Here is a 26851-nt window from a genome sequence, read left to right as displayed (position 1 = left end):
CAAGAAGAGCACCTGAATGGGCACTTTAGGAAAAGGGGACAAGAATAGGGAACATTATTACAGAAGACAAGGATGGGGCCCATTACCACAGGATGAATAAGGATGGGCAAATTACTACAAGAAGATGACAAGGATGGGCACATTACTACAGGATGGAAACAAAGATGGGGCACATTACTACAGGATGGTGCACATTAATACAAGAAGAGGACAAGGATGAGCACATTACTACAGTATGGAAACAAAGATGGGGCACATTACTACAGGATGGTGCACATTACTATAGGATGGGCACATTACTACATGATGGAGAGAAGGATGGGGACATTACTACAGGATGGGGACAAGGATAGTGCACATTACTACAGGATGGGGAACATTACTATAGGATGGGAACAATGATGGGGCAAATTATTATAGGATGGGGACAAGGATGGGTACATTACTATAGGCTGGGGACAAGAATGGGGACGTTACTGCAGAAGGAGAACAAGGATGATGCACATTACTAGAAGGGAGAACCAGGATGGGGGACATTACTAAAAGATGAGAACCAGGGTGGGAACATTACTACAAGATGTTGGCAAAAATTACTTTGTGCTGCTAATTGTATAACTATATGAAATGTAAACAAATAAAAAAAAAGTTCCATCAAAAATGTTTTGTTTTTTTTTATTTTTGAAAAAAGTGCACAATTGTTATAATAAACAAGCAAAAATATTAAAAAAACGGTGATCCAAAGGTGTATAGAAAAAAAAATGGTACCAATAAAAATGTCACTTTGTCCTGAAAAGAATGTGGCCTCCCAATTTTTTTTTTTCTATGTGCGGCCCAAATACCCACCTGAGTTTGAGACCCCTAGTTTAAGTCATGATGGATCGATTATTAACTTAATGTTTTGCCACGGTGGACGATATTTTACCATTGCTAAATGGCAAGGTTAGGGTTAATTAAGTTTTTAATTTTAGGAGCCCGCCATGATTAGCTGTTGCACAATTGTCTTCTCGTCAGGGCTATAAGGAAGGCACGAGTGGAATAACCTTCAGGGGAGCTATGCTGTCCTTCTGTCGGCCGCTGTCTTTGAAAATTGCCTGCAGAGTTAGTGAGCAGGAACAGTTAAGATTTACAAACAATGATGAAGCTTGTCACGCATCTTTCACCATTCATCATTGGGGCCGCCGGAGCCGGGCGGTGAAGTGTTCTTCATAAAAACCAGCTCAGTGTGAAATACACCTCGCTGCAATGTTTACTGCTCTGAAACTCGTCACAGCCCTTTATAGTAAATCCAGATTGCGATGTGACATTACAGTATATCATTGCAGAGCGCGGTGGGGTTTACACTAGGAATGAGTGCAGTTCACACCAGATGAGATGTCCAGATTGAGTTATGTAGGAATTTGGCTGTTAGATGGGGATAACTTATTTTTTCCTCTTATGTTTTGTTTTGTGTTTTTTTTCTAGCTAGGAAAGTTAACTTATTTTTCTACATCCTTCTTTCCCTGATGATTTGTCTTGATCTGTTCATTAGATGCTTCCCTCTTCATTTTCTTAACCTTGGATTCGGAGATTGGAAATGTTATTATGATTCACAAGCTCACATTGTGTAGGGCAATATACTTTATATAGTGAGGCATATATCAGGTAAACACATACCTTATGGAGGATAACGTATTACAAATCCTGCTTGCTTTCTGTCTCTGTCCAGTGCTGCATGTAATGAAATTGCCATGTCTAGCGATTAAAATCGAGTGTTTCTTGTGTTGTAAAACTGAGATCTTCAGCAGCTGCTCTTTGCACTAGCTAGCCTTGCAGCAGTGTATACATGCTCAGCAAGAAATGTTTCCACTAGGCTTCTGAGCTTAGTCATAGGCAGAATATATATCTGCAAAATATTTCTCAGGTAGTGCATGTAAATTAAAGTATCATTTACTAGTAGAAGACATACACTTAAAGAACAAAATATGTAACTTAATCACTTAAAACACTTAGTTTTCACATAAAGTTGGGGGTAGTATTGTGCCACATGGCCAAAGAAAACACATGGCAAAATTGACTGTTGTTTGCCGCAGTTTAACATGTCAAGATAAAGCACAAAGAAGCAGTTTGATTAAGGCTATGGGGTACTTTGCACACTACGACATCGCAAGCCGATGGTAGCGATGCCGAGCGCGATAGTCCCCGCCCCCGTCGCAGCTGCAATATCATGGTGATTGCTGGCGTAGCGAACATTATCGCTACGGAGGCTTCACATGCACTTATCTGCCCTGCGACGTCGCTCTTGCCGGCAAACCGCCTCCTTCCTAAGGGGGCGGGTCGTGCGGCGTCACAGCGACGTCACACGGCAGGCAGCCAATAGAAGCGGAGGGGCGGAGATGAGCGGGACGTAAACATCCCGCCCACCTCCTTCCTTCCTCATTGCAGCCGGGACACAGGTAAGGCGATGTTCCTCGCTCCTGCGGCTTCACACACAGCGATGTGTGCTGCCGCAGGAACGAGGAACAACATTGTAACATCGGTCCTTCCGAAATTATGGAAATGACCGACACTACACCGATCACACGATTTCGACGCTTTTGCGCTCGTTAATCGTAATAAAAACAATTCACATACTCCGATGTTGACAGCGACGCCAGATGTGCGTCACTTTCAATTTGACCCCACCGACATCGCACCTGCGATGTCGTAGTGTGCAAAGTACCCCTATGTCCGCACTCTGCATTCTTGATTTGACAAAAAAATGCACCCTCTGGCAGACTTGACAACTGTAAACATTGCATTTGAAAATGCATGTGTTCTCGATGCGCTTTTATTACGTTTTCGATGTGTTTTCAATGCGCTTTTGTCAGTGCATTTTTTAAAGGAGAAATATGATATGATAAGATAATTGATAGATAACTAGAATAGATAGATAAAAAAATAGAAAGAATAGATACAGCAAATAGAATAGATAGAAAAAACATAAAGAATAGGTAATAAGAAAAACAGGTAGAATAGATAGAAAGAAATAAATAACAGAATATATTGGACAGCTGTTTTTTTATATTTTTTTGTTAAAAAAAAAAATGCCGTGGGGTCCCCTTCCCCCCATTTTTCATATTCCGCACAGGAACAGCAGCAGCTGCGGGCTGCAACCCTCAACTGTATGCTGTACTTTGGCTTGTTATGAAAAATAGAGAGGATCCCACACTTTTTTTTTTATTATTTGATTTATTTAAAAAAAAAAAATATATGATGTGGGGGTCCCCCCCATTTTTCTAAAACCAGCCAAGGTGCAGTAGACAACTGGGGGCTAATATTATTAGGGTGGGAAGGCCGATCGTTATTTGGCCCTTTCCAGCCTAACAACAGCAGCCCACAGCCGCCCCAGAAGTGGCGCATCCATAAGATGCGCCAATTCTGGCGCTGGACCTGGCTCTTCCCGTTGCCCTGTTGTGATGGCAATCAGGGTAATAAGGAGTTAATGGCAGCCCACAGCAGCCACTAAGTCCTAGATTAGTGATGGCAGTCATCTTTGAGACCCCACCCCCCATCACTAATCTGTAAGTGAAAGTAAATAAACACATACAACCCCAAAATCCTTTATTTGGAATAAAATACAAAAATACCCTCTTTCACCACTTTATTAACCCCTAAACACACCTGCATGTCCGAATTAATCCACACGCAGTCCCACGGCGATTCAGCTCTGCTACATCCCTGTCCTGTCACAGCAGCACCGTAGAGCATGGCTGGCCGCTGACAGCAGACAGAGACAACCGCGGGATGAGAATGAACTCGGATGAACCTCTGACGTCAGTGCCGCAACATAGGCAGTAGTGCGGGGCTCGCAGCTGTGACATCAGAGGTTCACCCGAGTTCATTCTCATCGCGCCGCTCTGTCTCTGTGTCACGACCTGATTTGTGGTCACAGGTGAAGGACTCCAGCTGTGACCGGAAATCACCTGAGTGATGGCACTGCTGATCGCGTGGCTTACTTCAGTCACTCAGGTGATTTGCTGTCACAGGTGTAAGACTCCAGTTGTAGACAGTAGAAAAAAGGGGCGTGCACACTAATTTGAGAGTGAGGTGCTAGTGAATGGGAGGACCCGTTTAGTATACACATAGAAGTACACTGCACACTCAATAAAGTAAATAATGTATCAATTTTATTGAAAGTTCAAAAAAGCCATGCAAAGGAAAATGAACTAAAAGACAGAAAATTGCTCTGACGTTGCGGCCAAAGGCCTTGTTCACAGAGTCTGCTGTCAATAATAGTTCTGTATTCCAGGGAGAATGCTGTATCAATAGGATAGTAGAGAGATTGCATACATGGTGTGAATGGGGTATCAGGAACGCCTAGGGCATATTCTCCGAGCCTGTGTGGACGCCGGCGCTCACGTGTGGACATCCCATACAGCCCAGGCACGTGAGCGCCGGTGTCCACACAGGCTCGGAGAATATGCCCTAGGCGTTCCTGATACCCCATTCATACCATGTATGCAATCTCTCTACTATCCTATTGATACAGCATTCTCCCTGGAATACAGAACTATTAGTGACAGCAGACTCTGTGAACAAGGCCTGTGGCCGCAACGTCAGAGCAATTTTCTGTCTTTTAGTTCATTTTCCTTTGCATGGCTTTTTTGAACTTTCAATAAAATTGATACATTATTTACTTTATTGAGTGTGCAGTGTACTTCTATGTGTATAGGACTCCAGTTGTGGCAGCAGCTAACCTGAGTGACGTCACCGCTGATAGTGCAACTCACTTAAGTTGCTGAGTGGAGCTCACAGCGGGCAGTCTTGTTCTATGGCGCTCTCTGTGAGTGTCAGATGTAGCAGTACTGGAAGCGTCGTGGGACCTCGTCTGGATTACGTCGGACCTGGAGGGCTATTTGGGGGTTTAAAAAAGTGGTGAAAGAGGGTGGATTTTTGGTCTTTTATTTCAAACAAAGGATTTTTCGGTGTTCATGTTTATTTACTTTCACTTAATGATTAGTTATGAGCAGCTGTCTCATAGACGCCTGCCATCACAACCTAGGACTTAGTGGCTGCTGTGGGCTGCCATTAACTCCTTATTACCCGGATTACCACTGCACCAGGGCAATCGGTATGATCCGGGTAAAGTCCAAGGACTGTCGCTTCTAATGGATGTGGCAATTCCGGGCTGCTGCTGGCTGATATTTTTAGGTTGGGGGGCTCCCAATAATGTGGGTCTCCCCAGTCTGAGAATTCCATCCCTCAACTGTGAGGCTTTATCTTGGCTGGGTATCAAAATTAGGGGGGGAGGGACCGCACGCTGTTTTTTTTAAATTATTGATTTATAGTCTGTATGATATAGACCGGCCCACTGGTGGCTGTGATTGGTTGCAGTCAGACAGCTGTCACTCAGCGTGGGGGCGTGTTTGACTTCAACCAATCATAGTCGACTGGGGAAGCAGTGAATATCAAATGAGCCTAATGAGTGGGTGCAGTGAATATGAAGTGAACCTAATGAGCTGTTTACACTTTCAGAAGCGGGAGACACCATGACAGCCGCATCGGTGATCGGTGAGTATGATGCGGAGAGAGAGAGAGAGAGAGAGAATGGAGAAAAGTTGGTGACCTGCGTTCTTGTTGACAAAAATACATCCAAAACATAGCCAAAAGGCAGTGCAAATGCACAGCTAAACATTTTGGTTGCGTTTTGACACACCTCATTTATTTCAATGAATGGAAAATGTTCAGAAAACGCAATGAAGTGACATGCTGCTTTTTTTTAGGCAATGATTTTGACAAATATTTGCCAAACAAAATGCTGCTGAAAAATAGCAACGTGCGCATGGAAATTATGATTTCTCATAGACTTTGCTGGGGAAGCAAAACACATGCATTTTGTCAATGACACAGTGTAGTTTAAAACGCAACCAAAACGCAAGAAAAAAAGCAACGTGTGCACATGGCCTAAGGCTATGTACGCACTAGAAAAAGGATTTTTCTCAAGAAATTTCTTAAGAAATTTCTTGAGAGTGAAGGATTAGCGCACCTGCGTTAAAAAACACGCACCAATAACGCACTGAAAAACGCATGCGTTTTTACCGCGTTTTGGTGCGTTTTTTGTGCGTTTTTGGTGCGTTTAATGCAGGTTGGTCCCGGCGTTTTTTATTGCTTTAACAGCAATAAATAATATAGATAATAGATAGATAATCGATAGATAGATAGACAGATAGATAATGGATAGATAGATAATGGATAGATGGATAGACAAATAGATAGATAAATAAATAGATAATGGATAGATAGATAGATAGAAAGATGAATAGATAGATAATGGATAGATATAGATGGATAGATAGTTAAATAAATAGATACATAATGGATAGATAGAAAGGTAAGATATATGGATAGAAAGATAATTGATAGATAATCAATAAATAGAGGACAGATCAATCAATAGATAGCGTCCCTGTGAGGACACACAGCAGTTCTCGCGAGCGGTAATGTGTTTACACTACCGACCTTGAGAAATGACCTGTAGTTACCCCTGCAGCATCGCTCACTAGACGAGGCTGCATTGAGTACTGTGTCAGACGCGGCTGGAGCAGTATGCAAGCGTCATGGGACCTGTGTGGATTACGCCGGAGCTGTGTGTTTGAGGGGGGTTAATAAAGTGGTGAAAGAGGGGGCTTTTTTATTTTATTTAAAAGAAAGGATTATTCGGTGTGTGTGTTTATTCACTTTACTTACAGGTTAGTCATGGAAGCTGTCTCATAGACGCTGCCATTATTAAGCTAGGACTTGCACTTCCATTAACTCGTTAATACCCCGATTGCCACCGCATCATGTCAATCGGGAAGAGCCGGTAACACACTGGGACTGTCGCATAATGGGTGTGACATTCTCGGGGCAGCGGTGGGCTGATATTCTTGGCTGAGTGAGGGGGGGCATTAACCATAGCCCTCGCCCTTCCCAGCCTGAGAATACTGGGCCGCCACTGTGTGCTTACCTTGCCTAGATGGTAAAAATATGGCGGAGCCCACGTTTTTTTTTATTTTTAATATGTACGTTTGATTTCTATGTGCATTCTATATGTCTGTGCATGTGTGTGAGGGTGATCTGTGTGTGTTTACTCTACTCAACTTCCTCTTCCTGTTATAATGACATCACTTCCCTGCAAAACGCAGTGTGGTGATGAACACTATGTCCTGAAAAACGTGAAATAACGCAGGAAAACGCAATGAAACGCAAAGAATTTGCTACCTGCGTTAATCCTGCGGTATTTCATGATTACATTACAGTCAATGGAGTGACTAACGCAGGTACCTGCAGAAAAGAAGTGACAAGCTCATTCTTTTTCTCAAGAAAATCTACAGAAAGAATTTTCTTGAGAAAAAAAACAGTGTGCGCACAGCTATTTTTTTGCCATAGGTTTTGCTGAGGAATGTCTACAGAAAGGCTACAACCATTCTCAAAAAATTTCTACAGCAAAAATGCAAAAAAAACGCGGTTAAAAACGCAGTGAGCACACAGGGCTAAGACTCTCTTATGATTGCCTAGCAACTCACACTGGAAAATAGGTAAAACACTAAAAACTGTAACTGACCCAACCAGTTCCTGTACAGACTAATGTTGCTGACCCCGTAGTCCCTATTGGTTCCTGTGTGAGCTGGAATAACCCTAACAATTGACTAAGTGGGGGCTACTCGGACCTAGGTTGTTTAACAAGCAGTCAAGAGCTTCTTTTATCTCCTTAAAAACAGGGACAAAGCAAAGTGCAATATACCTAAAATAGGGAAGAAAAAATTCTAAGGAGTTCCGATTTGGTCAAAAAAGTATAACAAATTTTATTATTAAAATGAATGCCAACTGGCAGAGAGCTAAAAACAGGGGCATCACATGTGGACTGACCACCCCTGACGAAGGTGACGCCGAAACGTGCGCGTCTGGGCTGGCGTCACATGTGAACACAGGTCTTCTTGTATCCAGGTAAAATAAACTTTTCTTATCACCACTACTCCCCTATTTATGTGGACACATATGTCTCTATTTTTGCACAATAGGCCATATTAATGATTTCTTTGAGCTGTATATGCATACCTCCTTAACATCCATTTACACAGCATACCACAGCTCTTATTACTGCATATACTAATGTTAAAGTTGACAACTATACATATGTTTTTGTTTTTAACACCCTCATTGGCTGGTTATGTAAGGGCCCAGGGACAGAGGACCTCAAATGTTCTATATGTCACAGTTGCTGTTCTGGCACAAGGGTGCAGGGGCCATGTTCTCTGGGTGGTCTACAAGGCCATGATGTTCCCTGCTATCCACCCCCACACAGTATCCACAGCTGATGGACAGTCCACAGACACGGTGTTGGGGATAACAGTTGCTTTAATACAGCAGGAACAAAGGAAAACAACACGGAATATATAGTATGTCTTTTGTGGGTAGGCCACAGCAAATACAGCTTGGTGTTGAATGCTGAATGTAATTAGGGTTCTGTAGCTTTAAGAGCACAATTTGCTTCAGATGTAATACTGGTATGCCTTTAGAAGCAGGTTCAGAGTCTCTTGAGCTTAGAGGGTAGATATAATAAGATTGTACAGACCTGGAGTCCTGGGGTTAATTTCACTGCTAGTTCAGACACGTGCAGTACTTGTAAGCAAATGTAGATAGTTGCCCAGCGCGCTACGGGGACCGGACGGCTGGTGCGTGGACAATGGCATGCAAGCCACTAATATTGCAGTGGGGTGGGAGACCCTAAAACTTTCCCAATCTGCGTGCAGTAGGATCTTGTATATAATTAGTATGCCCTACTGTCTGAAGAGATGCATGTATATCTGGCCAGTGAGGATTCAGGATAGGAAGCCTTCAGCATATTGGCTGTAAAAGTCAGTAAATGGTGAAATTCTAGGCCTCGGGCCTAGCAGGAGTCTTATGGTGAAGAGAAAACTCCACATAATGTCTTCCCTCAGAGGAGACTCAGCCAGAACCAGCTCATTCCAGTTCTTTCCAGACAGATGCTGGAGAATAGCTCCACCTATTGAGCCATGTGACCAAGAACTGGCCAATAGGATAACACCCAATGCACACTTCAGATTCTTACAGTTTTCACCAGTAGATGGTGCTAGAACACAACAAATGAAAAATGCTTTACTTATAACATATAGCATAATATTACATATAAGTGAATGTACTTAAAGAAACAGACACAATCTGGTCCGGGCCACTACAGTTATATATGTGTTCATCATTACCCCCTCTTTTATTAAACAGATTCCTGATGGTTAATTACTGTATATTTACCATTGATATTACTGTGAATAACTATGTTAACTTGATATGGCTTTGTACACCTGAATTTTTTCCTTAATAAACCATCAGGTCTAGTATCCTTAAACCTGTACATTGATACCTGTCCCTACCTGTTCAATATTTACACATGTGATGCCCCTGTTTTTAGCTCTCTGCTTGTTGGCATTCATTTTAATAATAAAATTTGTTATACTTTTTTGACCAAATCGGTTCTCCTTAGAATTTTTTGTTCTATATCTCGGTGCCTAGTCTCTGCTACCGTAGGTCAGCTACATCCATAGGACCCACACACTATTTTTTTGAGAACATATATTTATTACTAGAAGGTGGCCCGATTCTACGCATCGGGTATTCTAGAATTTACGTATTGTGTAGTTCATGTATGATTTTTGTTATATATATATATATATATATATGTTGTGTGTAGTTACCAAGTGTTTGTGTAGGCGCTGTACATGTTCTGGGTGTTGTCTGGGTGTGACGGGGGTGAGAGCGGTGTTGTATGTGTGTTGCGTTGTTTGTGGAGCGCTGTGTGTCTGTAGCGTTGTGTGTTGCGCGGTTTGTGTGTGTGTGGTGTGTTTTGGGGGGAGGTATGTTTTGTGCAATGTGTGTGTTGTGCGGTATGTGCGTATATTTGTGTGTGCCACGGTGTTTGTGTGTTGGGTGTTGTGTGTGTGCAGCGTTGTCTGTGTGTGTAGGTGTCTGTGTAGGGCAGTTGTTTGTGGTTCCCAGTGTGTGTGTGTGTGTGTGTGGTGTGTTGTGCACTTCCCATCGTGCTCCATCCCCCATGCAGCGCACTCCCCATCGTGCTCCATCCGCCATGCTGCGCACTCCCAAACGTGCACCATCCTCCATGCTGCGCACTCCCAAACGTGCACCATCCGCCAAGCTGCGCACTCCCAAACGTGCACCATCCGCCATGCTGCGCACTCCCAAACGTGCACCATCCGCCATGCTGCGCACTCCCAAACGTGCTCCATCCGCCAGGCTGCGCACTCCCAAACGTGCTCCATCCGCCATGCTTCGCACTCCCAAACGTGCTCCATCCGCCATGCTGCGCACTCCCAAACGTGCTCCATCCGCCATGCTGCGCACTCCCAAACGTGCTCCATCCGCCATGCTGCGCACTCCCAAACGTGCTCCATCCGCCATGCTGCGCACTCCCAAACGTGCTCCATCCGCCATGCTGCGCACTCCCAAACGTGCTCCATCCGCCATGCTGCGCACTCCCAAACGTGCTCCATCCGCCATGCTGCGCACTCCCAAACGTGCTCCATCCGCCATGCTGCGCACTCCCAAACGTGCTCCATCCGCCATGCTGCGCACTCTCAAACGTGCTCCATCCGCCATGCTGCGCACTCCCAAACGTGCTCCATCCGCCATGCTGCGCACTCCCAAACGTGCTCCATCCGCCATGCTGCGCACTCCCAAACGTGCTCCATCCCCCATGCTGCGCACCCCCCATTGTAATCCATCCCCCATGCTGCACCAGCATCAGCCTCTCTACCCGCAGCATCAGCCTTCTGTCCCCAGCATCAGCCCCTCTCTGTCCCCAGCCTCAGCCCCTCTCTGTCCCCAGCCTCAGCCCCTCTCTGTCCCCAGCCTCAGCCCCTCTCTGTCCCCAGCCTCAGCCCGTCTCTGTCCCCAGCCTCAGCCCGTCTCTGTCCCCAGCCTCAGCCCGTCTCTGTCCCCAGCCTCAGCCCCTCTCTGTCCCCAGCCTCAGCCCCTCTCTGTCCCCAGCCTCAGCCCCTCTCTGTCCCCAGCCTCAGCCCCTCTCTGTCCCCAGCCTCAGCCCCTCTCTGTCCCCAGCCTCGGCCCCTCTCTGTCCCCAGCCTCGGCCCCTCTCTGTCCCCAGCCTCGGCCCCTCTCTGTCCCCAGCCTCGGCCCCTCTCTGTCCCCAGCCTCGGCCCCTCTCTGTCCCCAGCCTCGGCCCCTCTCTGTCCCCAGCCTCAGCCCGTCTCTGTCCCCAGCCTCAGCCCGTCTCTGTCCCCAGCCTCAGCCCCTCTCTGTCCCCAGCCTCAGCCCCTCTCTGTCCCCAGCCTCAGCCCCTCTCTGTCCCCAGCCTCAGCCCCTCGCATCCACTCACACACACCCGATCGCATCCACTCACACACACCCGATCGCATCCACTCACACACACCCGATCGCATCCACTCACACACACCCGATCGCATCCACTCACACACACCCGATCGCATCCACTCACACACACCCGATCGCATCCACTCACACACACCCGATCGTATCCACTCACACACACCCGATCGCATACACTCACACACACCCGATCGCATCCACTCACAGACACTGACGATATCGCACATACGCGCTGATACTCACAACATCCGGACATACCACATGCCTCTGGCCATGTGATCCTCCGTCAGGTCCTGGAAGATCACAACAGCACAGTATCGAGGCCGAGAAGCAAGCGATATCGCCGGATGCTGTGAGTATGTGGATGCGATGTGTGTGTGAGGTGTGTGTGAGGTGTTTGTGAGAGTGAGTGCGATCTGATGTGTGTGTGTATGCGTGTGTGTGTGCTGTTATGTTTGTGCGTGTGGAAGTCGCGCCGCTGCAGGACCTTGATTTACTGGTAACTATGCAAGCATGGTTACCAGCGCAACACGTCCCCCGCTCGCACGGGAGCCCACACCAGCATACGGCGGCGGCGTACGCTGATGTGGGCTCCCGTTGGTGAGGGGGGAAAGGGGGGGAGGAGTATAGTACTCACCTGGGATTCGTGGCTCCGTGACCGTGTCAGTTCGGGCAATGCGGGGGGGGGGGGGGCGAGAGCTAACGTCTATTGCGTGAGGGGGCGGGGCGTGGCGTGGGCGAGTTGCCAATGCCTGCAGGGTGCCGGGGCGAGAGGCCAATCTGTGGGGGGGGGGCAGAGCCTGGGCGAGCGGCTGGCCAATCCGTGTGGGGGCGCAGCCGGGGCGAGAGGCCAATCCGTGTGGGGGGGCGGGGCCATGGCGAACCCAGCGGCCAATCAGCTTTGTGTCACCGTAAGGACATGTCACCGTGACACAATTTTGGAGCATGACAGACAGACAGACAGAATAAGGCAATTATATATATAGATTTTACACCATATACCTTTTAGTGTTGTGCATGGTCACATATTTCTCTGATCAATTTCTGTATGTGCTAAAATAGGGAAGGCATACGGGGAGAGAAAAATATCCCAAAATGAATTTAAACAAACCATAAAATAAAAAGTGGAAAATAAAGAACTTACAGAATATGCCACCTACTCCCTAAGAAGAAAGAAAAGATAGGTGCAGAGTGAACAGTATAAACAACAGAGAAATTAACCCTACCTGGTCTCCTATTGACTGGCATTAACAAACAGCAGTAAGGCTGGATTTCCAAATAAGAATATCACCAGCAGGAAATACCAGCATGGGGAAGGAATTTATAGCCACACTCGAAAGATGACCGGACAGACAAATGAGTAAATGAAAAAACTTGTTAATCTAAAATACTAAAGCAAGGATAACAGATAATACACACCGCGAGTGTATCTGCTGTGCCTCAGTGGACAGATAAACTGAGCACAAAGCACAGTCTCAGGGGTGTGAACCTGACGCATGACAGACTCTTCTATTACAACTGTGCTTCTGAGCATTAAATAATGCAAGGACTCGCATCATCAAAAAGTCAGAATTTTGGGATAAAATTGCTTGAAATTTTGCAACTTTTGCAGTTTATTCACCAGTTCTGGTGAGCTCTGCCAGCCTTTTGAAAAGTAGGTGGAGCATCGCGGGGAGTAGCATATATTACATCACATATTGTATGTACTGCACTACTTGATAGGAGTATATTTCTTGCGATTGCGGGTGGCAGCTGAAAGATGCACCAATTTAGCATCTTACTCCAGGGTGTACTGTTCATCATGACTGACGTGTAATATGGCAGTCTTCATAAATCAAGGCCATAGCTTTTCGAGTCTGTTGTGGAGGAACTCTAGTCACTCTCTGTAGAGCCGTGACCCCAACCAAATCAAACACCTTTTTATATTGAGATTACGGTGTCTAGATGGGAGAAGGGCATGTCACTACTGTAGGGCTCACTCACATTCACATGAAAAAATGGGTCCCATTCCACTCTTGAAAAGTTGTACAAGTGGAATCCATCTGGGAAACCTTTTGTCATGCGAGTGTGCGATTTATTTTTTCTCACATAGCATCCCTTTGACATGCGTATGACATCTGTATGCAATTTGTTGTTTAACATCGCCTTTTATATCCTAGACTAATCTATGTAAATTCTTGCTAGTTGGTAGAAATAGTTAAACAATGAAATATAAAACTATAGCTAGCTACATAGATAGAAATGTCTTGCAGATAAATAATGTGCCAACCCCCCTACATACAAACTAGCACAAGGGCTTGATGCCAGCTGCCACTACATTGCTGACATCAGCCCCAAAAAATTACAATGACACGGGCAATCAGGAAGAGCCCAGACAAATTGGAGCATCTTTTGTGATGCTCCACCTCTGGGGTGGCTGATGGCTGGTATTTTTAGGATGGGAATTATCTTTCTATCATCTATCAATCTGTCTCTATAACTTTTTTTTTATTGGTTGACAGGAGGGTTTTGGCTTTGAACTGGGCATAAAAATCAGACGGCATACTGATGATCTGTGTGCCGTCCGTTTTGTTCTCGCACCCATAGACTGCATTGACGAGTCTTTTCCAATATACGCTGTCCATCACAGCATGCTGTGATTTTTTTACTCATACTACTGAGACCTGAGAAAAAATACGCAGATCTGCTCTGCCACATTGAATAACATTGGTCAGAGTCCAATGCATTGTTTTCTCGCATTGCACGTCTCTATTATACACCATTGTGAGCGAGCCTCAAGGCTGATATAGTTAAGTGGAGAGGACAGCTGTGACTATATTGTTAAGGCTGGAGTCATACTTGTGGGTGACTTGCATGAGGATTGCCTCTCAATGCTCGGACGGGCCGCCTGCTCTCTGGACAGGAGCGGGTCAGCTTCATGTATTTCTAAGCAGCTAACATGCTCCTGTCCTGAGAACAGGTGGACAATCCTGGTATTGTGATGCCATCCTTGCGAGAGTCACACACATGTGTGACTCCATCCAACTCTTATGAGCGACTATTATGTGACTATTGGGATACTTAGGAAGTTCACAGTGCCTGCTGTGTGCATCTGGAAACTTTTGGAGTGGGTTGTAGTGACTCCTGGGGAAACAGAGACCTAAAGTGATACCTGAAAAAGTGTTAATTTCCTGGACAATGCATTTAACACTACAGAAAGAAAAAAAGTAGATGGCTCTGACTGTCATTAACAGAAGCTCACAACCTGGCCAGAGAAATCTGTGACTGCAGAAAGTGTCTGCTGGATGTTTTTTTTTTTTGTTTTTTTTTTTTAAAGAACCTGTCACTTTTAGAAAAATAGGTGTAGCATTGAAACTGGCATTATTTATGTTTTCTTCCTGCACTTCTCTATTTTTCAGAAATAGCCCCCTCCTCCTTGTATATCAATCTAGTCTTTGTAGTCAAGTGGGCACACCTTATTAGCTTAAAGGGGTTTCTGATTTTTAGCAAGTGAAAGGTCCACTTCATTTTTGGTACTAATGCGCTTGAATTATATGGATTCTGCTCCACAGCATGTTGGGATGGCGTCTATCTTAGTTAGCAGGGTCCTAAAACTTCCAAAGATTTGTCCTATAGATGTAGCCTCCTTTTATATAAAGGGTAGGCATACCTCTCCGCACTTTTCAGAATAAATTGTCATGTGTATGTACATGGGGAATGACAGATAACACTAAAGCGGGCTTTACACACTGCGATATCGGTCCCGATATCGCTAGTGTGGGTACCCACCCCCATCTGTTGCGCGACACGGGCAAATCGCTGCCCGTGCCGCACAACATCGCCCAGACCCGTCACACATACTTACCTGCCCGGCGACGTCGCTGTGACCGGCGAACCGCCTCCTTTCTAAGGGGGCGGTCCGTGCGGCGTCACAGCGACGTCACTGAGCGGCCGCCCAATAGCAGCGGAGGGGCGGAGCTGAGCGGGACGTAACATTCCGCCCACATCCTTGCTTCCGCATAGCGGCCGGGAGGCAGATAAGGAGAGGTTCCTCGCTCCTGTGGCGTCACACGGAGCGATGTGTGCTGCCGCAGGAACGAGGAACAACCTCGTTACTGCTGCAGTAACGATTTTTGAGAATGGACCCCCATGTCACCGATGAGCGATTTTGCACATTTTTGCAACGATGCAAAATCGCTCATCGGTGTCACACGCAACAGCATCGCTAAAGCGGCCGGATGTGCGTCACCAATTCCGTGACCCCCAACGAGTTCGCATTAGCGATGTCGTAGCGTGTAAAGCCCCCTTTATTCTTGCCACTTTAAGACTTGTATCCTGCATTTTTATCAGTTTGCCCTTTGCATTTTTTATCTTTTAAAGGGAATTTGTCACCAGGATTTTTCTACCATATGCAATCTTGACAGCACCATGAGGTTGGGACAGAGTCTGTCCAGCGGTGTCACTTAGTTTATTGGGTTTAGCGGTTATGATAGAGTCAGTTTTCTCTGCTGCAGAGGTAGCAGAGCTCATATGTTGAGCTGTGCATATTCCCACCTACACCACACATCTTTCTGTGTACATTGTATAGTGACAGAGAGCTGCTAATCAATGGTGAGAGTATGGTTGAACTAGGATGTATTGTATTGAAACAGTAAAACACCTGCACATTTGCTAAGTAAGGCTAGGTGCACACATTACTTTTTAGTGTGCACTTAAAAAAGCATGTTTTGGTATAAAAAAACGCACATTTTTTATCGTGTTTGCACGTTTTTTCACATGCTTTTTTTTTTTACTCATGACGATTGCGGGGGTTTTGTTGCTGTACCCCTGCGATCGCCGCTGGGTCTCTGCCTGATGTTACAGACAAGACTCAGCTCTCTCTGCCCTGAGTGCTCCAGGCAGTTTAACCCCCTGAATGCTGTGATCAATGCGAACGCATCATTCAGGAGGCAGGGAGAAGGATCGCTTACCTCTCCCTGGCGATCGGGTCCATGTAATGTGATCACTGCCGTGGCAACCCTGGGTCATCACCATGACGACCCCGGGTTACTGAGCTATGGACAGCCTCACACACCATGCTGTATGCATGGTGTGTGAGGCGAACTATTGACAAATAATTCACTGTAATGATAAAGCATTGCAATAGATTATAGAAATGCAGAATAAAAGCAGATAGAATTGACAATTGACATGCTGCTTCTTTTTTCTGCAAAAAAATCTGCAAGGAAAATGAAGCAGCGTGTGCACAGCACATCACAATTCTCATAGACATTTCTGGCATGCATTTTTCCTTTCAGGAAATCCAGAAATAGTCCAGCACAAGATCCAATAATTAAAATGTAGAAACCGTTATTCCAAACGATTAAAAAAGTCCATCATAATGAAAATCTTAGACGGTACGCGTTTCGAACATTACTGTTCTTACTCTTTCCCTAGCCTATGCTTGAATGAAAGACCAAGGGTCCCTATTCTGGACCCTTCCAGTATTAATTCCATCTGTTCTCCTTCAACATATTTTAAAAAAAAAAAATAAACAACACTTTTCTTTACCTGCATTGTGCGCCAAATATGCAATTCCTCTTGCTAAAGAAGCATTCTCACTAACTTTTTTTATTTTTAGTAAATGTGTGTGTACATATATGCCTGTAAAGTAGTGTGAGTGTATTAATATACTCACCTACCGCCTCTGTCTCTAGTGTCCAGCGCCGATCTGATATGCTTCTCAGTGAAGTCACCACAACACTGACTAGCTGGCTCGTTCTATGCACTAAGCATGAGCCGGAAATTGAATTTGCAATTAAAGCCTTTGAAGCCTCATTCTGACTCTTCATCGATTTTCACTGTAAAGGAGACTTCCAGGTCACGCAGAGCAAACTGTCACTAGTAGGAGTCTGCTAAGTGGTGACATCACAGAGAAACAGAGAATAATGATGCTGGATACTGGAGAAAGCGGCGAGTATATTATCACACTCACACTACATTATATGCATGTCAAAAAAGTTAGTGGGAGTCTTTCTTTAACCACAAACCAACATGTTCGATAACTTATGTGTTAGGTATAAAAATGTGGAAAACACATAAGAAATTTTGCATAGTGTTCTTGGTAAATATCCCCTATTGATCCTCAAACTATAAAACTTCTGAAGCAGGGATTGTGGAAAATGCCATTAGAAGTACATGTGCTTGCTTACCTTTCTAAGTTCACCAAATGATTTGATACACGTAATCCATTTTCGGTGTCTCACTGTTAAAGGGAACCAATCATCAGGATTTTCGTGTATAAGCTGCAGCCAGTGCAGTACTGGCACTATCATGCACAGTGTGTACATACCTTTGGGGTGCAGCTCGGGTGTTTAGGCAGTGAAATCCAACTTTATAAAGTTTGAAATTTCGTGCACTTTTTGATTGACGTGTGCACCTCTCTCCTAATGTCCGGGCGGGTTATGCAGGAGTTCCCCTCCCCCCCACCAGCCTGTTCCTCCCTCCCTCCTGATGTCCGGGCGGGTTATGCACGTGTTCCCCGCCCCCCCCGCGCCGCCTGTTCCTCCCTCCCTCCCTCTGGCTGTATGTAAATATCTAATCTTCAGAAACATGGCGCCGGAGTGGGCCTCTGCGCATAGCGCTTATCTCCGGCGCCATGATTCTGAAGCCCGCATTACAGCTTGGTGTCTGCAGACTGCAGAACAGCTGATCGGAGGACGCGATCAGCTGTAGCTATGATGACGTGCCGCCTCAGGACACCGGGCCAGGACAGCAGCCTGCCAGCGACATCGGGGGTCAGGTGAGGTAAGTTCACAATGGACTCACATGACCCCGTGACGGCAGTGCTGCGAGACCCGGTCACGGTAGTGATATCGCGTCCTCCGATCAGCTGTTCTGCAGTCTGCAGACACCAAGCTGTGTAATGCGGGCTTCAGAAACATGGCGCCAGAGATAAGCGCTATGCGCAGAGGCCCACTCCGGCGCCATGTTTCTGAAGATTAGATATTTACATACAGCCGGAGGGAGGGAGGGAGGAACAGGCAGCGCGGGGGGGCGGGGAACACATGCATAACCCGCCCGGACATCAGGAGAGAGGGAGGAACAGGCTGGTGGGGGGGCGGGGAACTCCTGCATAACCCGCCCGGACATTATCTGCAGAGGTGCACACGTCAATCAAAAAGTGCACGAAATTTCAAACTTTATAAAGATGAATTTCACTGCCTAAACACCCGAGCTGCCCCCTGATGGTATGTACACACTGTGCATGATAGTGCCAGTACTGCACTGGCTGCAGCTTATACACGAAAATCCTGATGATTGGTTCCCTTTAAGTGATAATAGGCTTTTTTTGCAGCTCAACTGAGTTTCTTTCCTTTGTCCTGTAATGTAGAAGAACAGCCTCTTAAGGTACGTCCACATGATTAGGAGACATTGCATTTTAAAATACACAACAAAAAAGTGGCTGTGCACTAAAGAAATACCGACTTAAAATGGATTGGATCTCTGAGATCTCAAATCCCCATCCAGTAGCAATCAAATTTGGTGTTCAACTTCCAAATATATGTATGCAATCTTCCATGAATAGAACAAAATAATCAAGTGGCACTCACCAATTGCTAAAAACTCTTCAGTGCTGGTCAGGACCTGAAAAAGTGCATTGCAGCATGAAACAGCTGTTATCCAGACGTCCCCTGCATATCTCCCCTTTACCTTGCACATTTTTATGTATTGAAGAATTAAGAAAAGTTTTTAACAATTAATAAATGCCAATTGATTTTTTTCTTTTATTCATGGACACACTGTCTTCTAAATGCAGTGTCATTCCTCTTGCGGAGACGCTAGTGTTCTCCGCAGGAGAACGCGCTATCCATGCCCACTATGAGGATTCTGGGCAGAGCAAATGTTCATTTTGTTTTCCCGCTGAGAACACTTGCGTCTCTGCAAGTATAAATTGACATACTGCAGCTCGGAAAGCCGCGCCACATGTCAGTTTATGGAGCGAAGAAAAGAAGCACAGAGTGCATGGGATTTCTATAAATCCATCCACTGTGCTTGAACTGTACAATGCAGCGTTTAGAACTCAGCAAATGATTGATTGTACTCAGTGAGAGAAAAAAAATTATTATTTTGTAGTTGTCATAGCTTTTAATGGCTAACTAAAATAAAATAAAATGGTGTTAAAAAGCAAGCTTTCGAGACTTCTCAGGTCCCTATTTCCGTTTCATCGATGACATGAAGCAAAATGGCACCACAGTATGCCAACCTTTTCATAGCTAAACTGGAAAATGACTTTTTAGCATGCTGTTCCCTCAAACCATTGGCCTACTTCCGTTTCATCGATGACATCTTAATAATCTGGACCAAATCTGAACAAGAGCTTCTAAAATTCCATGAAAAATTCAATGCATTTCATCCTACCATAAACTTGACATTGGACCACTCAAAAACAGAAATCAACTTCCTGGATACAACGATAAAAATTCAAAATGGTTCAATCCAGACATCGGTGTATCGAAAACCTATTGACCATCCCACTTACATCAGATGGGACAGCTTTCACCCCAAACACATTAAAAAGTCTATTTTCTACAGCCAGGCCCTCAGATATAATCGTATCTGTTCCAGCCCTGCAAACAGGGATGAATACTTGACCCATCTTAAAAAGACATTTTTAAACCAAGGCTACCACCCCACCTCTATTGATGATCAGATTTTTAGAGCAACAAGAATCCCTAGAAGTGAACTGCTTCAATACAAACAAAAAGAGGAAAATTGTCGAGTACCTCTGGTGGTGACCTACAACCCACAGCTTGAGGTACTGAGCAGAACGGCCAAGAAACGTCACCACATTCTACACAAGGATAACCGATTAAAAACAATATTCAAAGATCCTACATTGCTATGCTACAGGCAACCTCCTAATTTAAGGAGCATCATGATCCGGAGTTTTATGCCCTCAGACACACCAAGAGGAACTTATCCCTGCAATGTAAAGAGCTGTAAAACTTGCTCTCATGTAGAGACCAAAGACCAGATACAGATCCCTAACACACAGAAGGACTATAAAATTCCTGGGACATTTACATGCACCTCATCCAACGTGGTGTACTTAATCCTGTGCACTATATATCCTATTGGGGGCCTCTATGTTGGAGAAACAGGACAGAGACTTAGAGCAAGAGTGAGCTCTCACCGGCACACAATAACAGACAAAAAAACTCATTTACCTGTGGCCAAACATTTCTGTGCTTCAGGACACAACATAAACCACATGAAAGTCGTCATATTAAAAGGCAATTTCAGATCACAAAATTATCCAAGGGTCTGGGAGTACAAATTCATTAAAATGTTTAACTCTGTGGACACAGGACTCAACCTGTTAGGTGGATTTATGACTGACTACAAAATCTGAGGAGTCTGCTCCAGAGACTGAGGGCACCAGACCTCTGATCCTACATGGATATTGGGACAATAAACCTTTCACACCACTAATCAATGCTAATTAAGGATTCACTCTCAAAGCTCAGTGTTTGTTTATTTAAATTTTATTATTAAATTTAAATATTAAATTATTATTAAATTTTATTATGCCATCCATCTGCTCTGTTTGTGCATATATTTGTGTTTCTTCAGATATTTTGTGATACTATGCCTGATGAAGGGACCTGAGATGTCTCGAAAGCTTGCTTTGTAACACCATTTTATTTTATTTTAGTTAGCCATTAAAAGGTATCACAACTACAAAATTATAATTTTGTTTCTCTCACTGAGAACAATCAATCATTTTTCAACTGGCTAACACGGTACCAAAACTTTTTCTCTTGGAACTCAGCAAAAACACATTGCTTCAAAAACGCTGCTAACACTGATCATGGGCAAGTACCCTTACTGTCTTCTTAACCAGCACTATACTTGTTTCATTTTGGAATATACACAATTCAGCTACAACTGAGCATTAACCCCTTAACGACCTTTGACGTACTGGGTACGTCATGGTGACATGGTGCTAAACGACCCATGACGTACCCAGTACGTCATGGCTAAATCGGGGTCCCGGAGCCCCGGGGAGTGAAATTTGTTTAATTAAACGGTAGATTCGGGAAGGAGGGGACCTCTGCCTGACCTCAGGAGGGGTGGTGCCTCCTCCCCGAACCTACAGAGGCTGTGATTGGCTGACGAACGCCGCTCAGCCAATTACAGTCACTGTAATGTTCCAGCCATTGAAAATGGCTGGAACATTGAAATCCAGCCCTGATCAGTGCTGCTGTAGCACTGGCCATTGGCTGGAGCTGGGTGATCGATGCTTCACCCGCCCCCAGCTCTGATTGGAGAGACCGGTCTTGTGACCGCTCTCTCCAATCAATGTGGATCTGTGGCCTGTGACCGTCCCTGGAAGCCGAGGAGAGCGGTAAGTTGCTGTCCCCGCCGCCCGCCCCTGTCCCCGATCGCCCCGCCGCTGCTCCCGATCCACCGCTGTCCCCGCCGCTGCTCCCGATCCACCGCTGTCCCCGCTGCCACACTCGCCACTGTCCCCGGCGCCACGCTCCCGATCCACCGCTGTCCCCGGCGCCACGCTCCCGATCCACCGCTGTCCCCGCCGCCGCTCCCGATCCACCGCTGTCCCCGGCGCCATGCTCCCGATCCACCGCTGTCCCCGGCGCCATGCTCCCGATCCACCGCTGTCCCCGGCGCCATGCTCCCGCTCCACCGCTGTCCCCGCCGCCGCTCCCGATCCACCGCTGTCCCCGGCGCCATGCTCCCGATCCACCGCTGTCCCCGGTGCCACGCTCCCAATCCACCGTTGTCCCCGGCGCCATGCTCCCGCTCCACCGCTGACCCCGCCGCCGCTCCATATCCACCGCTGTCCCCGGCGCCACGCTCCCAATCCACCGTTGTCCCCGGCGCCATGCTCCCGCTCCACCGCTGACCCCGCCGCAGCTCCATATCCACCGCTGTCCCCGGCGCCACGCTCCCAATCCACCGTTGTCCCCGGCGCCATGCTCCCGCTCCACCGCTGTCCCCGGCGCCGCTCCCGATCCACCGCTGTCCCCGGCGCCACGCTCCCAATCCACCGTTGTCCCCGGCGCCATGCTCCCGCTCCACCGCTGTCCCCGCCGCTGCTCCCACTCCACCGCTGTCCCCGGCGCCATGCTCCCGCTCCACCGCTGTCCCCGCCGCCGCTCCCGATCCACCGCTGTCCCCACTGCCACGCTCGGCACTGTCCCCGCCACCACGCTCCCGATCCACCGCTGTCCCCGCCGCCACGCTCCCGATCCACCGCTGTCCCCGCCGCCACGCTCGCCACTGTCCCCGCCGCCGTCGCACCCACCTTTTTCAGCCGCTGCTGCCCCCGAATCGGCCCCCACTGTTCCCGATCGGCGGCCGCCGCCGCCTCCTTCATCAGCTGCCCCTTCTCCATCACCACACCTCCTATCCCTCCATGTGCTGCAAGCCACCCTCCCCCCACGTGGGGGGAGGGTGGCTTGCAGCACATGTGGGGGGAGGGTGGCTGGCTTGCAGCACATGTGGGGGGAGGGTGGCTGGCTTGCAGCACATGTGGGGGGAGGGTGGCTGGCTTGCAGCACATGTGGGGGGAGGGTGGCTGGCTTGCAGCACATGTGGGGGGAGGGTGGGTGGCTTGCAGCACATGTGGGGGGAGGGTGGCTGGCCTGCAAGCCACCCTCCCCCCACATGTGCTGCAAGCCACCCTCCCCCCACATGTGCTGCAAGCCACCCTCCCCCCACATGTGCTGCAAGCCATCCTCCCCCCGGGGCCCCCCCTCCTCCATGTGCCATCTCTCTCTCCCATCAGACTCTGCCCCCCTCCCCGATCTGCTGCCTGCTCTCTCCCATTTTCCATCTACTGCCCCCTCTCACCCTCCTCGATCTGTTGCCTCCTTCATCTGCTGCCTCTTCTGTCTGCTGTGATCCTGCTGCCTCGATCCATCCTGTAAGGTAGGTATCCCCATCTCACCTCCCCCCCATCCTCTGCCGCTCCTCCATCCGCTGCGCCATTTCCCATCCATCCGCTGCGCCATTTCCCATCATCCATCCGCTGCGCCCTTTCCCATCCTCTGCCGCTCCTCCACCCGCTGCGCCCTTTCCCATCTTCCATCCGCTGCGCCCTTTCTCATCTGCCGCCCCGCCCTCTCGCATCGCATTATCCAGCGCAGTTGCTCGCTTCCAGACTGCAGTGGATGATGCGATGCGAGACTCGTGCATTGCTCTCACGTTTGGCCCTGGTCTTAGTGGCAGGCGCTCATTTTTTTTTTTTACTGATGTCTGTATTTTTTATTTCGCCAAACTAATTTTTTTTGTATGGGGGGGTGTCTAGTTTCCAAAATGGGATCACATGTGGGGGAGCTCCATTGTTTAGGCACCTCAGGGGGTCTCCAAATGAAACATGGCGTCTGCTAATAATTCCAATCAATTTTACTGTGAAATGGCGCTCCTTCTCTTCTGAGCCCCGCCGTACGCCCAAACAATTGATTTCCACCACATATGAGGTATCGTCGTACTCAGGAGAAATTGCACAATACATTTTATGGTGCATTTTTTCCTGATATCCTTGTGGAAAAAAAAGCTACCTGTTTGAAAAAACAATTTTGTGGTAAAAAAAAAGAATAAAATATTTTCACGGCTGAACATTACAAACGTTTGTGAAGCCTCCAGGGGTGCTCACTAAACAGCTAGATAAATTCCATGAGGGGTCTAGTTTCCAAAATGGGGTCAATTGTGGGGGAGCTCCATTGTTTAGGCACTTCAGGGGGGTCTCCAAACGCAACATGGCGTCCGCTAATAATTCCAACCAATTTTGCTGTGAAATGGCGCTCCTTGCCTTCCGAGTCCTGCCGTGCGCCCAAACATTTGATTTCCACCACATATGGGGTATCTGCGTACTCAGGAGAAAATGCACAATACATTTTATGGTGCATTTTTTCCTGATACCCTTGTGATAAAAAAGCTACCTGGTTGAAGCAACAGTTTTGTGGTAAAAACATTTTTTTTTCTTTTCACGGCTCAACGTTATAAACTTCTGTGAAGCCCCCAGGGGTTCAAAGTGCACATAAAACATCTGGAAAAAATATTTGAGGGCTCTAGTTTCCAAAATGGGGTCACTTATGGGGGAGCTCCATTGTTTAGGCACCTCAGGGAGTCTTCAAACCCGGCATGGCGTCCGCTAATGAGTGCAGCTAATTTTGCACTCAAAAATTCAAATGGCGCTCCTTGCCTTCCGAGTCCTGCTGTGTGCCCAAACATTTGATTACCACCACATATGGGGTATCTGCGTACTCAGGAGAAAATGCACAATACATTTTATGGTGCATTTTTTCCTGACACCCTTGTGATAAAAAAAAGCTACCTGGTTGAAGCAACAGTTTTGTGGTAAAAACAATTTTTTTTCTTTTCACGGCTCAACGTTATAAACTTCTGTGAAGCCCCCAGGGGTTCAAAGTGCACATCAAACATCTAGAAAAAATATTTGAGGGCTCTAGTTTCCAAAATGGGGTCACTTGTGGGGGAGCTCCATTGTTTAGGCACCTCAGGGAGTCTTCAAACCCGACATGGTGTCTGCTAATGAGTGCAGCTAATTTTGCACTCAAAAATTCAAATGGCGCTCCTTGCCTTCTGAGTCCTGCTGTGTGCCCAAACATTTGATTACCACCACATATGGGGTATCTGCGTACTCAGGAGAAAATGCACGATACATTTTATGATGCATTTTTCCTGATACCCTTGTGAAAATACTAATTTTTATGGCTAAAGTAACATTTTTGTGTTAAAAAAGTAAAATTTTCATTTTTTCGTCTACATTGCTTTGGTTGCTGTGAAGCTCCTAAAGGGTTAATAAACTTCTTGGATGTGGTTTTGAGCAGAGTGAGGGGTGCAGATTTTAGAATTGGGTCACTTTTGGGTATTTTCTGTCGCCTAGGTTTCTCAAATCACTCCAAATGTGATGTGGTACCTAAAAAATTTTTTTTTGTAAATTTTGTTGGAAAAATGAGAAATTGGTGATGAACTTTGAACCCTTCTAACTTCCTAACGGAATTTTTTTTTTTTTCAAAAATTGCGCTGGTGTAAAGTAGACATGTGGGAAATGTTATTTAGTAACTATTTTGTGTGACATATCTCTCAGATTTATGGGCATAAAATTTCAAATTTTGAAAATTGCAAAATGTTCGCCAAATTTCCGAAATTTTCACAAATAAACGCAAAACATATCGGCCTAAATTTACCACTGACATGAAGTACAATATGTCACGAAAAAACAATCTCAGAATCGCCAGGATCCGTTGAAGTGTTCCAGAGTTATAACCTGTCAAAGTGACACTGGTCAAAATTGCAAAAAATGGCCGGGTCTTTAAGGTGAAAACAGGCTGGGGGCTGAAGGGGTTAAAGGGAATCTGTCAGCAGGTTTTTGCTACCTCATCTGAGAGTAGTATGGTGTAGGCAAAGAGGCCCTGAGTTCAATGATGTATCACTTATATTTCTGTGTGCAGTCATTCTGACACAGTGAAAGATTTTAGATTTTGTGTGTATCAAAGCCCTGGGAGCTGCCGCCCACACCAGGCTTTCAGTGTACATTTCCATAGGCAGATGCTGCTAATTACAGAGGGGGCAGAGTCGAATTAGAGCTCATATACTGCTCAAACCTACTAGTGGTAAAGATAAGAGGCTTAAGCTATCATTGCAGGTAAACAAAAAAAATACTGTGAGATAACAGATGCAGGGCTGAAGTCTCTGTTTTAGGACCGTTTCACATTTGCGCTGTTTTGACGGAAACGGGCTCCGTTACACATACAGTACAGTTCATTTATTTACAGTGGAAGCGCGACATCATGTGGACACATGCGGGTACTGCATGAAAGACACAACCCGCATGGTTTCGCGCTTCAACTATAAATAAATGAACTGTACGGCATATGTGACGGATCCCGTTTCCGTCAAAACAACGCAAGTGTGAAACTAGCCTTAACTATTGCAGTTGGCTGTCTTCAGGTTACATTGCAGAAACCTGTTGACAGGGTCCCTTTAAGCCAGAACTTGATGGGGTTTTCCAGTTTCATAAGACCTTTGTTCCCGACTTCAGTTTGTCTTAAAAAACTAACTGTGCTTTACTCACCCTCTCAAGGTCTAATCTAAAGGCCCAGTCACACACAACGACTTACCAGCGATCCCGAAAACGATGCGACCTGATAGGGATCGCAGGTAAGTCGCAGGTGAGATGTCACACAGTCAGATCTTACCAGCGATGCAGGAACAATACAGGTCGCAGTAGCGATCTGTATAACGATCTCAGCAGTCACTGTGACCCTGTCACACAGTGTCAAACACAGCGATGTGTCCTGCCCAGTAGGACATCGCCTTTGAAGAAAATGGCTTGGACCATTCTGCAACGACTAGAGATCTCACAGCAGGGGCCTGATCGCTGGTAGGTGTGACACATAACAAGATCGTTAACGGGATCGCTACTGCGTCACGGAAACTGTGACTCAGCTGCGATCTCGCTAGC

The 26851-nt window shown here is 46.5% G+C and overlaps 1 protein-coding gene across 3 annotated transcripts in view; it reads left to right on the top strand.

Annotated features, from left to right (window-relative positions):
- DMRT1 (doublesex and mab-3 related transcription factor 1) overlaps positions 1 to 26851 on the top strand; it is a 387090-nt gene that overhangs the window by 262494 nt on the left and 97745 nt on the right. For 2 of the 3 annotated variants that reach the window (XM_075339928.1, XM_075339937.1), the window contains exon 6: positions 5494 to 5529. The exons of the other annotated variant lie outside the window; for it this stretch is intronic. In XM_075339928.1, the coding sequence (XP_075196043.1) occupies positions 5494 to 5529 (36 nt within the window). The remainder of the gene's footprint in view (positions 1 to 5493; positions 5530 to 26851) is intronic. 3 annotated transcript variants of the gene reach the window in all.

The sequence above is a fragment of the Anomaloglossus baeobatrachus genome, chromosome 1, assembly GCF_048569485.1.
Source record: "Anomaloglossus baeobatrachus isolate aAnoBae1 chromosome 1, aAnoBae1.hap1, whole genome shotgun sequence".
Taxonomy (NCBI): Eukaryota; Metazoa; Chordata; class Amphibia; order Anura; family Aromobatidae; genus Anomaloglossus; species Anomaloglossus baeobatrachus.
The sequence above is the reverse complement of the archived record's forward strand: the minus strand, read 5'-3'. Positions and strand labels throughout refer to the sequence as shown.